At 44.0% G+C, this 16,470-nt stretch overlaps 1 protein-coding gene across 2 annotated transcripts in view; it reads right to left on the bottom strand.

Annotated features, from left to right (window-relative positions):
- HBEGF (heparin binding EGF like growth factor) overlaps positions 1-16,261 on the bottom strand; it is a 250,850-nt gene extending 234,589 nt beyond the window's left edge. For both annotated transcript variants that reach the window (XR_003853434.1, XM_029583844.1), the window contains exons 1-3: positions 16,066-16,261; positions 15,725-15,862; positions 14,771-14,951 (exon numbers count right to left, since the gene is read on the bottom strand). Coding sequence is in view for 1 of the 2 variants with exons in the window: in XM_029583844.1 (XP_029439704.1) it covers positions 14,771-14,951; positions 15,725-15,862; positions 16,066-16,105 (359 nt within the window). In the remaining variant the exon portion in view is untranslated. The remainder of the gene's footprint in view (positions 1-14,770; positions 14,952-15,724; positions 15,863-16,065) is intronic.
- Positions 16,262-16,470: the final 209 nt, after the last annotated feature.

Below are 16,470 nucleotides of genomic sequence, written 5' to 3'. Positions count from 1 at the left end.
AGATGAAATTTAATGTGGACAAGTGCAAGGTGTTGCATATAGGGAAAAATAACCCTTGCTATAGTTACACAATGTTAGGTTCCATATAAGGAACTACCACCCAGGAGAAAGATCTAGGCATCATAGTGGATAATACTTTAAAATCATTGGCTCAGTGTGCTGCAGCAGTCAAAAAAGCAAACAGAATGTTAGGAATTATTAGGAAGGGAGTGGTTAATAAATACGGAAAATGTCATAATGCCTCTGTATCGCTCCATGGTGAAACCGCACCTTGAATACTGTGTACAATTCTGGTCGCTGCATCTCAAAAAAGATATAGTTGCGATGGAGAAGGTACAGGGAAGAGCAATCAAAATGATAAAGGGGATGAAACAGCTCCCCTATGAGGAAAGGCTGAAGAGGTTAAGCCTGTTCAGCTTGGAGAAGAGATGGCTGAGGTGGGATATGATAGAGGTCTTTAAGATCATGAGAGGTCTTGAACAAGCAGATGTGAATCGGTTATTTACACTTTCGGATAATAGAAGGACTAGGAGGCATTCCATGAAGTTAGCAAGTAGCACATTTAAGACTAATCGGAGAGAATTCTTTTTCACTCAACGCACAGTTAAGCTCTGGAATCTGTTGCCAGAGGGAGTGGTTAGTTCAGTTAGTATAGCTGGGTTCAAAAAAGGTTTGGATAAGTTCTTGGAGGCGAAGTCCATTAACTGCTATTAATCAAGTTTACTTGGGGAATAGCCACTGCTATTCATTGCATCAGTAGCATGGGATTTTCTTGGTGTTTGGGTAATTGCGAGGTTCTTGTGGCCTGGTTTGGCCTCTGTTGGAAACAGGATGCTTGGCTTGATGGACCCTTGGTCTGACGCAGCATGGCAATTTATGTTCTTAAGGTAAAATTTGTCTATTTGCGGATGATACTAAGATCTGCAATAAAGTGGACAAGCCTGAAGGAGCAGAGAGAATGAAAAGTGATTTAAGAAATCTTGAACTGTGGTCGAAGATTTGGCAGCTGGGATTCAATACCAAGAAGTGCAGAGTTATGCATCTGGGGTGCAGTAATCCAAAAGAGCTTTATGTGATGGGGGGTGAAAGACTGATGTGCATGGACCAAGAGAGGGATCTTGGGGTTATAGTATAGCAAATGTTGCTTACCTGTAACAGGTGTTATCACAGGACAGCAGAATGTTAGGCTTCACATATGGGTGACATCACAGGATGGAGCCCAATCACGGAACAATTCTGTCAAAGTTTCCAGAACTTTGACTGGCCCCTCTGGGCATGCCCAGAATGGCACTAACCCTGCAGCCAGCAGGGGTCCCCCTTCAGTCTTGTTAAAAAGTTACAGGTAGTGCCGAAAATAAAATAAGAAAATGTTATGAACCCAACACTGCGGGGCGGCGGGCGGGTTTCGTGAGGACTAATATCCTGCTGTCCTGTGAGAACGCCTGTTACAGGTATTTATTTAAGAGTTTTTATACACCGTCATTAAGTTATTTACCATCATAATGGTTTACAATAGGGCAATATTTGTTTTCTCACAGGACAACCAAGATGGTAGTCCTCAGATATGGGTGAATACCGAGCTGAGGATGTCCGAGTATGCACCAAATGTACTCAGGCGTGCAAGGCACTAGGCCTGGGATGAAATTTGGCTGAGGGCATCCTGAACCCCACCGGGCAGGCGGAAGGGTGTTGGTACGTCACTTTGTAAATAGGTTGCGCAAGACAGACTGGCCGAAGATGGAATCTTGTCTTCCGGCTTTGTCCAAGCAATAGTGGGCTGTAAAAGTATGGAGAGAACTCCAGGTGGCAGCCCTGCAAATGTCAGGAAGCGGCACCGAGCGTAGGTGTGCTACTGAAGTCGCCATGGCCCTCACAGAGTGTGCTTTAACACGGTCTTGAAGCCCGCTTGCTGATAGCAAAAGGATATGCAGTCCGCCAACCAGGAGGAGAGAGTCTGTTTACCCATAGGCTGCCCCAATTTGATAGGATGGAAAGAAACAAACAATTGAGTGCTTTTCCTGTGGCAGCTGTACGGTCTAGGTAGAAGCTAGAGCCCGTTTGCGGTCAAGGGTATGCAGAGCCTGCTTTCCTGGATTGGAATGGGGCCTGGGAAAAAAGGTAGATAGTATGATGGATTGATTGAGATGAAACTCTGAAACTACCTTAGGTAAGAATTTAGGGTGAGTGCGGAGTACTGCCCGGTCCTGCAGAAGTTTAGTGTAAGGAGGGTAGGTAACTAGAGCCTGTAATTCACTAACTCTGCGAGCTGAAGTGATTGCCAAAAGGAAATTCACTTTCCATGTGAGATATCGAAGGTCACAGGATTGAAGAGGCTCCAATAGTGGTTTCATGAGCCGACCCAAAACTAGGTTGAGGTCCCATGAAGGGGCCGGAGGACACAGAGGAGGCTTGAGTTGAAGCAAGCCCTTCAAAAAACGTGTAACAAAGGGTTGTACTGATATTGGAACATCCGACTCCTTTATGGAAGGCGGCTACCGCACTGACATGAATCCTGATGGAGGAAGTTTTTCGACCTGCCTCTGACAAGTGCCAGAGATAGTCCAGAAAGTTCGTGATTGGACAGGTAAAGAGGTCAAAGGACTGAGAAGAGCACCATGACGTAAACCTGGTTCATTTGTAAGAATACAATTTTCTCGTGGAAGGCTTCCGTGAAGCAATCAGGACACGGGAAACTGGTTCAGAAAGGTTAAGTGGCTGAAGGATTAACCTTTCAACATCCATGCCATCAGGGACAAGGCTTGAAGATTGGGATGGCAGAGGCACCCGTCATTTTGAGTGATTAGAAGCGGGTCCTTTCCCAAGGGAATGTGCCTGCGAATGGAGAGATCCTGAAGTATTGGAAACCACACTTGTTGCGGCCAGTGGGGTGCTATCAGGATCATAGTTCCCTTGTCCTGACGTAACTTCACGAGAGTCTTCGAGAGAAGTGGAAATGGAGGGAATGCTTATAAGAGACCGGTTGCCCGTGATAGGGAGAACGTGTCTCTTGGCTGATAGTGTTGGCTGCGAGTGAGAGAGCAGAAGTTGTCTACTTTGCGATTTTGAGGTGACACAAAGAGGTCTATTTGAGGATAACCCCATTGGTGGAAGATCGAGTTCGCTACTGAGGGGTTGAGAGACCACTCGTGCAGTTGAAAGGTGCGACTGAGCTTGTCTGCCAACACATTGTCCACTCCTGGCAAGTAGGTAGCCCTGAGGTACATCGAGTGGGAGAGGGCCTCCGCCCATATCTGTGCAGCTTTCTGACACAGAAGGTAGGAGCCCATCCGTCCCTGTTTGTTGATGTACCACATGGCCACCTGGCTGTCCGACTGGATCAGGATGACTCGATTGGAGAGGCGATCCTGAAATACCCTGAGAGCATATCTGATTGCTCACAGCTCCAGGAAATTTATTTGGTGTTTGGCTTCCTCTGGAGACCAAGATCCTTGTGTCTGCAGGTCGGCCACGTGGGCTCCCCATCCGAGGTTGGAAGCATTGGTGGTGAGAGTTATTTGAGGGTTTGGAGCCTGGAACAGCAAGCCTTGGAGGAGATTGACCTGATTTCTCCACCAGGCAAGAGACTGACGGAGTGAATCGGTTAGGTGGACAATGGTCAACAGGGGCTGAATGGATTGAGTCCATTGTGACCATGGAGTCCACTGCATGACTCTCATGGCCAAGCGGGCCATTGGGGTAACCTGAACTGAGGACGCCATGCGTCCTAGGAGGATGAAAAAGTGGTGTGCAGTTGTAGAGTGCTGAGACTGCAGCTGGTGTGCAAGAGACACGAGAGTGAGAGCTTGCTGTCGAGGCAGAAAAGCCTTTGCCTGCAAGGTGTCCAAATCTGCCCCAATGAACGATAAGGTTTGAGATGGAACTAAGTAGGATTTGTCGAAGTTGACGAGAAATCAGAGTGAAATTAGTGTGTGTAAAGTAAGATGCAGGGCCGACAGAGCAGCTTGCTGAGTGGGAGCCCTGATTAACCAATCATCTAGATAGGGGTAGACGTGAACACCTTGAGTCCTGAGGAAGGCTGCAACTACGACGAGGCATTTTGTGAAGATTCGTGGGGCAGACGCGAGGCCGAATGGAAGCACTCGGTACTGATAGTGCTTGGAGCTTACTAGAAACATCAGGTATTTGCGATGAGATGGAATTATCGCAATATGAATGTATGCGTCCTGGAGGTCTAGAAAGCAGAGCCAGTCTCCTCTTTGTAGAAGAGGAAGAAGAGAGCCCAAGGTTACCATTTTGAACTTCTCTCGCTGGAGGTACTTGTTGAGGGCACGTAGATTCAGAATTGGACGAACGCCTCCCGATTTTTTAGGGATTAGAAAGTACCGGGAATAGAACCCTAGGCCATGCTGGGAGTAGGGCACTGGTTCTATTGCCTTGGACTGGAGGAGGAGGGAGACCTCCTGTTCCAGAAGAATGGAGTGATCAGATGTTCTCCACGTCGGTAGAGGTGGGGAGTCCAGTGGAATGGAGAGAAAGTTCAGATGATAACCTTGAGCAATTATCGCTAGGACCCACTGATCTGAGGTGATTGAATGCCACTTGTTGTTGAAATGGCACAATTGACCTCCCACTGGTATGTGGGGCAATGGAAGCAGGCTGCTGCTCTCTATGCAGGAGTCAAAAACTGGAAGCAGGGCCCGGCTGAGGAGCTGCTTGTGGTTTTTGTTTTCGTGTCTGACAAGGCTGGGCTTTTTGAAACGGTCTCGTAGAACGGGTTCTAGTTGGTGGCGGGTAGGACTTCTTCAGGCGGAAGAATGACTTTCTTAAGAGTCCTTCCGGAAGGGCTGTTTTGAAGAGTACTCAGAAGGCATCAGAGAGAACTGTCTTAGGGTCTCATGATGATCCTTGATTTCCACCACTGTCCGTTGAATCTGCTCGCCAAACAGATTATCTCCTACACAAGGCAGGTCGGATAATCTGTCTTGTACTTCAGGGCGAAGGTCGGAAGACTTGAGCCAGGTCCATCGTCTTGCCGAGATAGCAGCTGCAGATACCCTGGTAGCAGTGTCAAAGATATCATAAGATGATCTGATCTCATGCTTCCCTGCCTCAAAACCCTTGTTTACTAGGGTTTGGAGTTGCTCTTGAAATTGCTGAGGCAGGGAGTCTGTTGTCTTGTATCTGCTTAAATAAGACCCTATTACATTGGGTCATATAGAGCTGATAAGAGGCAATTCTGGAGATGAGCATTGATCCCTGGAAGACACGGTAACCAATGGCATCTAGAAATTTCTGTTCCTTGCCTGGGGGGAAGAAGAGTGAGGTTTTGATCTCCTTGCTCTTTTCTGGACAGATTCGACAACCACAGATTGGTGATCCAATTGAGATTTGCGAAAGCCTGGAGCTGACTGAACGAGATAGGTGGTGTCAGCTTTCCTGTGGACTGGAGCCACAGAGCCAGGATGTTCCCAGTTCTTTTTGAGGAGATCCAGAAGAACCTGGTGGATAGGGATGGAGGTTATTTCCTTGGGAGCATCCAGGAATTGTAACAGCTCCATCATTTGATGCCTGTCATCTTGTTCAGTCTGCAATTGGAAGGGAACCAATTTAGACATCTCCTTCACAAAATTTAGTAAATAAGGAGCAGAGCGTGTGCAGCCAAGGCCCAGAAAAAACTAGAAGTATGTGTGTGTGTGTGCATAAGAACATAAGAAATTGCCATGCTGGGACAGACCAAGGGTCCATCAAGCCCAGCATCCTGTTTCCAACAGAGGCCAAAAACCAGGCCACAAGAACCTGGCAATTACCCAAACACTAAGAAGAACCCATGCTACTGATGCAATTAATAGCAGTGGCTATTCCCTAAATATAATTGATTAATAGCCATTAATGGACTTCTCCTCCAAGAACTTATCCAAACCTTTTTTGAACCCAGCTACACTAACTGCACTAACTACCTTCTCTGGCAACAAATTCCAGAGCTTTATTGTGCGTTGAGTGAAAAAGAATTTTCTCCGATTAGTCTTAAATGTGTTACTTGCTAACTTCATGGAATGCCCCCTAGTCCTTCTATTATTCGAAAGTGTAAATAACCGAGTCACATCTACTCGTTCAAGACCTCTCATGATCTTAAAGACCTCTATCATATCCCCCCTCAGCCTTCTCTTCTCCAAGCTGAACAGCCCTAACCTCTTCAGCCTTTCCTCATAGGGGAGCTGTTCCATCCCCTTTATCATTTTGGTTGCCCTTCTCTGTACCTTCTCCATCGCAACTATATCTTTTTTGAGATGCGGCGACCAGAATTGTACACAGTATTCAAGGTGCGGTCTCACCATGGAGTGATACAGAGGCATGATGACATTTTCCGTTCTATTAACCATTCCCTTCCTAATAATTCCTAACATTCTATTTGCTTTTTTGACTGCTGCAGCACACTGAGACAACGATTTTAAAGTATTATCCACTATGATGCCTAGATCTTTTTCCTGGGTGGTAGCTCCTAATATGAAACCTAACATCGTGTAACTACAGCAAGGGTTATTTTTCCCTATGTGCAACACCTTGCACTTGTCCACATTAAATTTCATCTGCCATTTGGATGCCCAATCTTCCAGTCTTGCAAGGTCCACCTGTAATGTATCACAGTCTGCCTGTGATTTAACTACTCTGAATAATTTTGTATCATCCGCAAATTTGATAACCTCACTCGTCATATTCCTTTCCAGATCATTTATATATATATTGAAAAGCACCGGTCCCAATACAGATCCCTGAGGTACTCCACTATTTACCCCGTTTCCACTGAGAATATTGACCATTTAATCCTACTCTCTGTTTCCTGTCTTTTAACCAGTTTGTAATCCACGAAAGGACATCGCCTCCTATCCCATGACTTTTTAGTTTTCGTAGAAGCCTCTCATGAGGGACTTTGTCAAACGCCTTCTGAAAATCCAAATACACTACATCTACCAGTTCACCTTTATCCACATGTTTATTAACCCCTTCAAAAAAATGAAGCAGATTTGTTAGGCAAGACTTCTCTTGGGTAAATCCATGTTGATTGTGTCCCATTAAATCATGTCTTTCTATATGCTCTACAATTTTGATCTTGAGAATAGTTTCCACTATTTTTCCCGGCACTGAAGTCAGGCTCACTGGTCTATAATTACCCGGATCGCCCCTGGAGCCTTTTTTAAATATTGGGGTTACATTGGCCACCCTCCAGTCTTCAGGTACAATGGATGATTTTAATGATAGGTTACAAATTTTAACTAATAGATCAGAAATTTCATTTTTTAGTTCCTTCAGAACCCTAGGATGCATACCATCCTGTCCAGGTGATTTGCTACTCTTAATTTGTCAATCTGGCCTACTACATCTTCCAGGTTCACAGTGATTTCGTTCAGTTCGTCTGAGTCATCACCCCTGAAAACCATCTCCGGAACTGGTATCTCCCCAACATCCTCATTAGTAAACACGGAGGCAAAGAATTCATTTAGTCTTTCTGCATTGGCCTTATCTTCCCTAAGAGTCCCTTTAACCCCTCTGTCATCTAATGGTCCAACCGACTCCCTCACAGGTTTCTTGCTTTGGATATATTTAAAAAAGTTTTTATTATGAGTTTTTGCCTCTATGGCCAACTTCATTTCAAATTCTCTCTTCACCTGTCTTATCATTGTTTTACACTTAACTTGACAATGCTTATGAGAGAGAGAGCCTGCATATATGTGTGCATGAAAGAGAGAGAGCCTGCATATATGTGTGTAAGAAAGAGAGAGCCTGAATATATACATGAAAGTGAACACCTGCATGTGTGCATAAGAAAGAGAGCAGCTGCATGTGTGTATGAGTGAGTGAGAGCCTGCATGTGTGTATGAGAGAGCCTGCATATGTGCATGAGAGCAATTACGTGTGAAGAGAGAGCGAGCCTGTGTGTGTGTATGAGAAATAGAGAGAGCCTGCGTGTGTGTATGAGACATAGAGAGAGCCTTAATGTATATGAGAAAGAGAGTGAAGGTAAAGATTGTGTGGCCCCCTTCACCCAATCCACAACAATCTCTGGGAAATTAAAAGATGCCAGGTATTTATTTATTTATTTAATGGTATGGAGAGATAGAGATTTTTTACTTTTTTTTTATTTTAAATTATGGGGTGTATGTGTGTGACTGAACACATGAAAGAAACTGTGTATGTGTATATGATAAGAGCATGAGAGACAGCAAGTGAAATCATGGGCTCCCAATCAAACTACTAGGTATTACCACTCTCCTGATTACGCCTTCCCCACACACAATTAATAATTATGCATTTATAATACTAATTGTACATGAAAAAGACATTCTTAGGTAAAAAAAAACAAAAAACTTACAAGAATATGTATATTTACATGCATTGCTGTGGTACCAACCAGAAAACCCTGCAAAACAGACACTTGGAACCCATATGGTATTAGCCTATGGTAGCATGTGTTAGGTGTATTTATTAATTAAAAAATATGTGTTACCTGCCATTCCAATGATTGTAGCAGGGTACAGATAAAACATTAATTCCTTTAAAATCTTGCACAGGAGAGGATAGAGTCAGAGGGAGGATGTGACCTGCGACAAGCTAAGGAGCTGGCATAGGTGTGAGGCTTGGCCCTCAGAAAGCCATGAGTAAGTGAATTACATTTACAATATACTAAATCTCACATATCAAAACAACACTATCTGCAGGCTCTCAAAAAGTAAGAAGCTATCTATGAAAGGGCAACCCTACAAATATTACATCAAGCCCTAAAACACCACTACACCTCCAATTAGGAAAACAGAGTAAGCCAAGCTGTTATAGGAAAACCAAACAAGTCAAGTTGTTATAGATCCCTGCACAGACATTACATGCTAGCAGAACACCTCACCAAATACTGAATAGAGAGACAATAAAATATAAATAGAAGCATGCAGACAAAAACTGAATTGGAATCCACAAACCAGATTCTGTACACAGTGCAACTATGAAAAAAGCAGAAATATCACCATTCCCCATAAAAACATCAAACAATAAAATCAAGAAATATAAATCATAATAAAAGTATACTAATAGAAATTATATATATTTTAAAAAACTTACAAATAGAACATCCAATAATTAAAAACTCATATCTCTATCCATTTCCAAATTACAATAAAATTCTTCAAAACAGCTGATACACCAAATAAGAAACATAGAAACATAGAAATGACGGCAGAAGAAGACCAAATGGCCCATCAAGTCTGCCCAGCAAGCTACGCACTTTATCCATTTTTTTCCCCTTTTTCTCTCTCCCACCTGTTACTATTGGCTTCCAGTACCCTCCAGCCCTAATTCCCCTCCACCCAATTTAGAGAGCAGCTTTGAATCTGCATCCAAGTGACATCCAGCTCAATTGGGGGTAGCAACCGCTGCAACAAGCAGGCCACCCCCTTGCCCCATACTCTTACCCACCCTTGTTTTTATTTTTTTGTTTTGTTTTTTTTTTTTGGAAATAGCAGCCCTCCATCCTTCCGCTCCGTGAAGGTGGAACACCAACTACTGGCCACTGGCATCCCGCTCCATGAATGCCTCTGTGGCTACTGCCGCTCAGTGCAGTGTTTGAATGCCGCTGTGGCTACTGCCGCTCCGTGCAGTGTTTGAATGCCGCTGTGGCTACTGCCGCTCCGTGCAGTGTTTGAATGTCTCCACTTTATTCACGCCCTCTAGACTTGATGGATCCACAGTGTTTATCCCACGCCCCTTTGAAGTCGTTCACAGTTTTAGACTTCACCACTTCCTCTGGAAGGGCATTCCAGGCATCCACCACCCTTTCCGTGAAGAAATACTTCCTGACATTGGTTCTTAGTCTTCCTCCCTGGAGCCTCAGCTCCAGGGACACCCAATAATTAAAACTAATAAGGAAAAAAAAATCCTCTGCTGTCCATACCCAGGAAATTTTGATTTCCAGATGACCTGAGATTGTCATGGATTAGCTGGGAGAGGGGTGGGGGATGTTGTATAGAAACTTTCTCTCACACTTGCTCAATCACACACACACTCTCTCTCTCTCACATAATCATATACACACATATGCTTCTTTGCTCTCTAATGCTCAATTTATATACATATATGCATTCCCTCACTTGCTCTCTCTCATGCTCTATCATATACACATACTCAGTCTCTTTCATGTGTTCAGTCACACACATACACTCTGTGCTCTCTCACTTGCCAAATCAAACATATGCTCAATCATACATATGCTCTTCCACATGCTCAATCATACACACACATACTCATACATATGTTCAATTATTCACACACACATATGCCCTCTCTAATGCATGCTCAAGTATATATACACACATGCTTGTTCATGCTCTCATGCTCAACTATACATACACTCATATGCTCAACTACACACTCATACGCTCTCACATGGTCAATCATGCCCACTCATATGCTCTCACATGCTCAATTATTCATGCATGTTCATATGCTCTCACAATTGCTGAATTATTTACACTCGCACATACACACTAAATTATACACACAAATGCTCATACACTATCTCATATGTTCAATCATACACATACATACTCATATGCTCTCACATGTTCAATAATATATGCTCATATGCTGTCTCACATGCTCAATAATATACACACACATGCTTATACACGATCTCACATGCTCAATCATTCACACATGCTAATACCTCTCTCTCTCATCTAGCCTCCAAGTGTGCTGCAGCATGGTGAAGAAGGCCAATACTTCTTGGCATCGGGTAGGCCACACTGCTCTTTCATTGCTGCTCCTTGAGGCCCTGCTACACTGCTTTTCATTGCCAGGATGGGGCGGGGGGATCGGAAGTGTGGGCCACACTGCTCTGCACTATTGGGGCGGGGAGGAGGAGATCGATGTTTTTTATGGCGTAGCTCTTCATTGCCAGGACGGGGAGGGATCAGAGGTGTGGGCCGCGCTGTTCTTCATTGCCGGGCAGCATGAGGGAAGAGGAGGTTGATAGTTTTCGCGGCCCTGCAAACTGCGCTATTCTTTACTGCCAGGGCAGAGGGAGGGAGGAGAAGGCCGATAGTTTTCACACGATGGCACCCCTGGTGGATGGCGCCTATGGCTGATGCGTAAAAGGCCATAGACTAACTACAGCTCTAGACAGAGTAATTACTGTTGGAGTGCTGGCAGTTAATGCTGCTTTCGTATGGGATGTTTACTATATTACAATTCAGTTTACTCAAAATGTTCTGAAGGCCGAGCGCACACCCTGTACAATAAGCTGTAATACTATATGGCTGCAGGTGGCTTTTTTGCAGAGTTTTCTGGTTGGTACCATAGAAGTGCATGTAAATAATATACATGTTGTACATGATATCTTTACCTTAGAGGACTGTACTTTGAATGCTTTCTTTCATGTAAAAACTGTTATTATAAATTACCCCTGCATCAGCCCTGACTGCACTAGCTCCACAAGAGAAAGCAGCTGGGTTAGTGGCTCTTCATTGTCTCGCCAAGGTTTAAGTTTTTCTTTTTATAAGCCCAGGTAAAAAGTATGGATCACCTCTGGTCCCTTTCCCCTGGAGTAAGTAGGCAGAGTCAAGCCCGGGGAACCTTAAAAGCAGCAGACTATGAGGCATGCAGTCAATGTGAAAACACTGGAGTGTGTGTGTCTGGGTGTGTGGGTTTATCTGTGTATCTGTGAGAAAATGTCTGAGAAAAAGAGAGTGTATGTATTTGTGTGTGTCAGTATATATGTTCCAATAAAGTTTCCTCAATCTATAAATCTGTGTGATTGAGCATGTGTGTGTCTGACACTGGCTGGCAGTGTGGTTGTCTCATTATTTTCACTAGGTCAAGAGCTACTTGTTTGGCCAGACCAGGATATGTGTGTGTGTATGCTAATCGATTTGAATGGATGGAATGGGGTCTACAGATCTGATTACTCTCTGCTGGTCTAGAGTATGCGCTATTTCTTAGTTATTTAGGAAAAATATGAAATTTATATTGGAGATATTTGGGCTTAATTCTGCCAGGTTCCAGAGTTGACTTAGCATGCTTTAGGGAGCTGTTGACACACAGAGAAAGTACATGTGGGAGTCAGATACTCCATGGGCCAGTTTTGAAAAAATCCCCTAGGCTATTATTTTCCTGCAATCTGCCCCTGGTTCTGTGTTCAGTTCTGGAGCCTGTATCTCAAAAAGGATAGAGAAGAATGGAGGTGGTCCAGAAAAGGGTGACCAAAATGGTGTAGGGTCTGTATCGGAAGACCTATGAGGAGAGGCTTACAGATCTGAATATGTATACCATGGAAGAGAGGAGGTGCAGGGGAGATATGATACAGACATTCAGATACTTAAAAGGTTTTAATGAAACATGAACTTCAAACCTTTCCCACTGGAATCAATAGAACTAGAGGTCACAATATAAAACTCCAGAGGGGACGACTCAGAAGCAACATCAGGAAATATTTCTTCACGGAAAGGGTGGTGGATGCCTGGAATGCCCTTCCGGAAGAGGCGTTGAGGACAAAAACAGTAAACGAATTCAAAGGGGCATAGGATAAACACTGTGGATGTCTAAAGGATAGAGGACAGAAATGAAGAAATGCATGCAGGGGAGTAACTTGCTGGTGTGGTGGTTACTACCCTTAGCAGAAGGCATGGAGATTACTACCTTTAACCAATAAGCCTTGATGTTTTTAATGCAACTACAACAATGTTCTTTGCTTTGACAGCAGGGGAAAATGGGAATTGGATTCAGACAACAACTGAGGGCCCCTTCTTCTACAATCTGGGGTACTGATACTCAGGCATAAGGGAAAAAGGACAGGACTGCTTCTACAGCAGTCCATAAGCAATTCATGTCAAGTAGTACTGTCTGAATTTTCAAGAAAGCTCCTCACTCAGTAAAAAATGTTGTTAGCAGACATTTTTTTATGGGTGATCATAAAGCTTGGGATAACTGCATGGAATAGCAGTTACTACCCTTAAGAGAAACATGGAGGTAGCCTGCACGGAGTGGCACTTGCTACCTAGGGAAGCTTACTGGGCAGACTGGATGGACCATTTGGTCTTTTTCTGCCATCATTACTATGTTACTATATTACCAAGACCAACATTAACTTTCTTGCACACATACAGTGTTCTCCCACCCCTCTACTGCCTTTCCCCATTCTTTTGTACCCCTTGACCCCCCATCACAGGTTCTCTCATGGCCGCTCCATTCCCTCCATATAGCTCTTATATGGTACTCTATCCTGGCCCTCTCTCCCTCCCTCCATTTCCCCTATCCAAACCCTGGTCCAGAGCAAGTGACAGCATAGACCTTGGGGAGGAATAAGGCACCAGACCGTCCAATTTGGATTGCTGACTTCTAGGAGATGGGGAGGGAAACAATATCCAATCCCCATCATCCATCTTCCCCACAGCATAAGCTCCTCCTTGTGCTGTTCCCCCCACCCCTTGTCACGTCATTACGCTCTGAAGCATTCACTCCCTCTTGCATTGCTTCTCCTTCAAGCATTCTCCTCTCCCAACATTCATTTCATGCACTGCATCCCAAACTATTCAGTAACTGCATTCACCCCTCTTTCCCTTGGCACAAATTATTCTGTCCTGATTGGAGCTCTCCCTCATCCCCTTTCGTCATCAGCTGAATCTCAAGTCTTGGGTGCATAGTGAGCTGCTGGGTCTTCAGTTCCTTCCCTTCAGACAGCAGCCCAAAGAAGAGCTCTCTACTCCAGGCAGCAGGTAGGGTGCGGGCTGAACAGGATGATGGAGCTGGAGCAGGTTGCTGTTCTGTTGGCTCCAGCCTCACTCCCTTCCTTCCCCCTCCTGTCCTCCACTGCTGCTGATTGCAGAAGGGGGGGTGGGGGTGGAAGGATGAGCAGAGAAACCCCCCTGCTCCAGCTCCTCTCTTCAGTCTTTGCAGCAATAAACAGCACTGTAAGGTCAGGCGGGAGAGAGGGACTGGATCAGAATTACTCTTCTCTGCCTTATTGAATTGTGTGTGCTTCCTGCTACAGCCCTTCCTTCCTGTTCTCTGCAGTCCTGCTCAGGTCTCATGTGGTCAGGAGGGCAAGAACCTCTGCCCTAGGGTGATGTGGCACGAAAGCCAGCACACAAGGGAGAAGCAATATTTTTGGGCTATTAGCAGAAATGGGGGAGGTCGTATATCCATGAGGGATCTGCTTTGGGAGAGAGGATGTTGGCACCAGGAGACTTCATCGGCAGGGGGCAGAACTCAGGGATAGCTTCCCCTTTAAAAATCACAGGGCCATTGCTCACTAACATGCACTGCTGCTGCCAGTAACGTACAAACAATACCACTGCTGGTAACATACATGCGGTCCTGGCTGTGGGAATGTGAGTCACCATAAATGTAGTACTCACTAAGGGCTCAACACCCTTTAATAAATCCAGCATTTATGAGGTGGGGCAAGGCCTAAAAGTGTGCTTTTAAGACTCTGAGCCAGTAAATTTTGCATTTTCATTGGTTATTGACTGGAAAGAAAAAATATTGGCCTTGTTCCAAGTGTTGTACTCTGGAAACATTCCACAGGCTCAGACTGCAATATGATCTACGATCTTACATATAGCGCTGCAGCACAACCCCATGCACAATTTTAAAAGTCAGACCACTTCATAGCTCTTACTGGTCTTGGAATCCAAAGCCCAGATCTGCAAAATTCAGTGTTATTATCATTGAAAATACTCTTGTATCAGGCTGTAAAACACAACATATCCACCAAGGTGTCACCCTCCCCCTCCCATTTCTTAGTAAGAGAAATAAGATTACAACTTACATACAAGAAGGCATTTTCAGAACGTTTATGTATTTACATTCTCCATGAATACAAAAATCCTTGTACTTTTTCTTACAGGGGTCTCTCTTTCTTCCTTTCCCCTTGCCTTTCCTATTTTTCTTTCTTCCATTTTCCTCTTTGTTTGAACTTATCACAGCTTGTGGCTTATAGGAGAAAGCAACTGTAGAAAGAAAACAAAATTAAGACCTCTTCTTTTGTTACAACCCTTAAACTCAATGCAGCGATACATCCTGTTCCTGCTCCAATGAATGTCCTGCAAGGCAAGCCCACAGAATGGCATGCTCCTTACTTATTGACTTGATTTCTCCTGTGTCGAATACAACGGCTCTTACCTAAGAAAATATGTTTTTATGCTAGCAATAATAGTCTTTCAGAAACTGGGATGAATTCAGAGGTGAGGAACCATCTATCACTCACTGAGAGAGGGCTTACTACTATCAAGCTTATTTATAAAACTAAGTGAACAGAATTTTTTTAGATGAAATAAGTGCAAAAATATGAAATACACAAGTAAATCAGTGTTCTAATTCATCTTTTTTTGTTTTTTTAATAAAAATGGTCTATAATTTGTTCCCATTCACAGAAGAATGATACTATAGTTACACACTGCCTGTTTCTGGCAAGTTCACTCAGCTGACACACAGGTTACAGTTTAAATCCTTCCAGAAAGTACATCTCAGTGCTTTCCAAACCTTCTGCTGAATGCTCAGAAAGCCTTACAATCTTTTAAACTTTGAAACTATAGAGGACAGGGCGGCACAGTGACAGCAAGTTCCTGTAGGGTAGAATCCATGCTGGATTCCAATGCTACCCTAATTTGCACATTCTGATTGCTTGTAAGCTAATCATATGCTTCTGCTCATTTCCATTTACTGTAATCCACCTGAGACCAACTTTGGGGAATGTCCATAAATAAATAAAACTAGCCCCTACCTGGTGGACGTACAATCAAGTCCCCTGCCAGGGAAACCCTCTGCTCTGTGTTGCTGCGAAGAGCCGAGTTGCCGCTGTCTTTAGAAAGTGCTTCATCCTGAAGTCCGACAGCTGCTCCGCTCACAAAAATGAAAGAAACTACACAAGCAAATTTTAAAAAAAACCAATACTTAATCCAATCTTTTCCCCACTGGTTAAAGACAGAACACAAATATTAAGATATTAGTGATGGTTGTATTACAAGCTAAAAGTTTAAAGCGCTTCGTTTTTCAGTCTAGAAAGAGCTGTTGTATTTTGACCACAAACAAATAAAAAAGAAATTCAGGCTTCTAATTTCTTACCTGCAACCAGAAGCACATTTGTAACGGTAAGAACCTTCATATTTCTGAGACAGGAAAAATATGTAATCCCGATATTGCTTTTCGAGTAATCCTGCTAGAAATTATGTCAACTATAAACCAGCTCAAGTTTCTTTGGGATCAGTTTAGCATGTGAACTTTCCAGCTGCCTTCAACTGGCCACTGGTCTGTAACTTCTCAAACTGCTTCTTCCAAGCAAGTATGAACCATAGCCCCTCCCAGCCCAAGGCAGAGCCTCTCCCTCGCCCTCTGTGTTGTCCTGCTTGGCTGTCACTCTTCTATCTGTGCTGTGTTACCCTGTGTACACTGTACTGTGCTCTGTTATCGTCTTCTGTGCTGCTACCAGTGGCGTAGCCAGAATTGATTTTTTGGGTGGGCACAAGGTTA

Source organism: Rhinatrema bivittatum, chromosome 18, assembly GCF_901001135.1.
Source record: "Rhinatrema bivittatum chromosome 18, aRhiBiv1.1, whole genome shotgun sequence".
NCBI lineage: Eukaryota > Metazoa > Chordata > Amphibia > Gymnophiona > Rhinatrematidae > Rhinatrema > Rhinatrema bivittatum.
The sequence above is the reverse complement of the archived record's forward strand: the minus strand, read 5'-3'. Positions and strand labels throughout refer to the sequence as shown.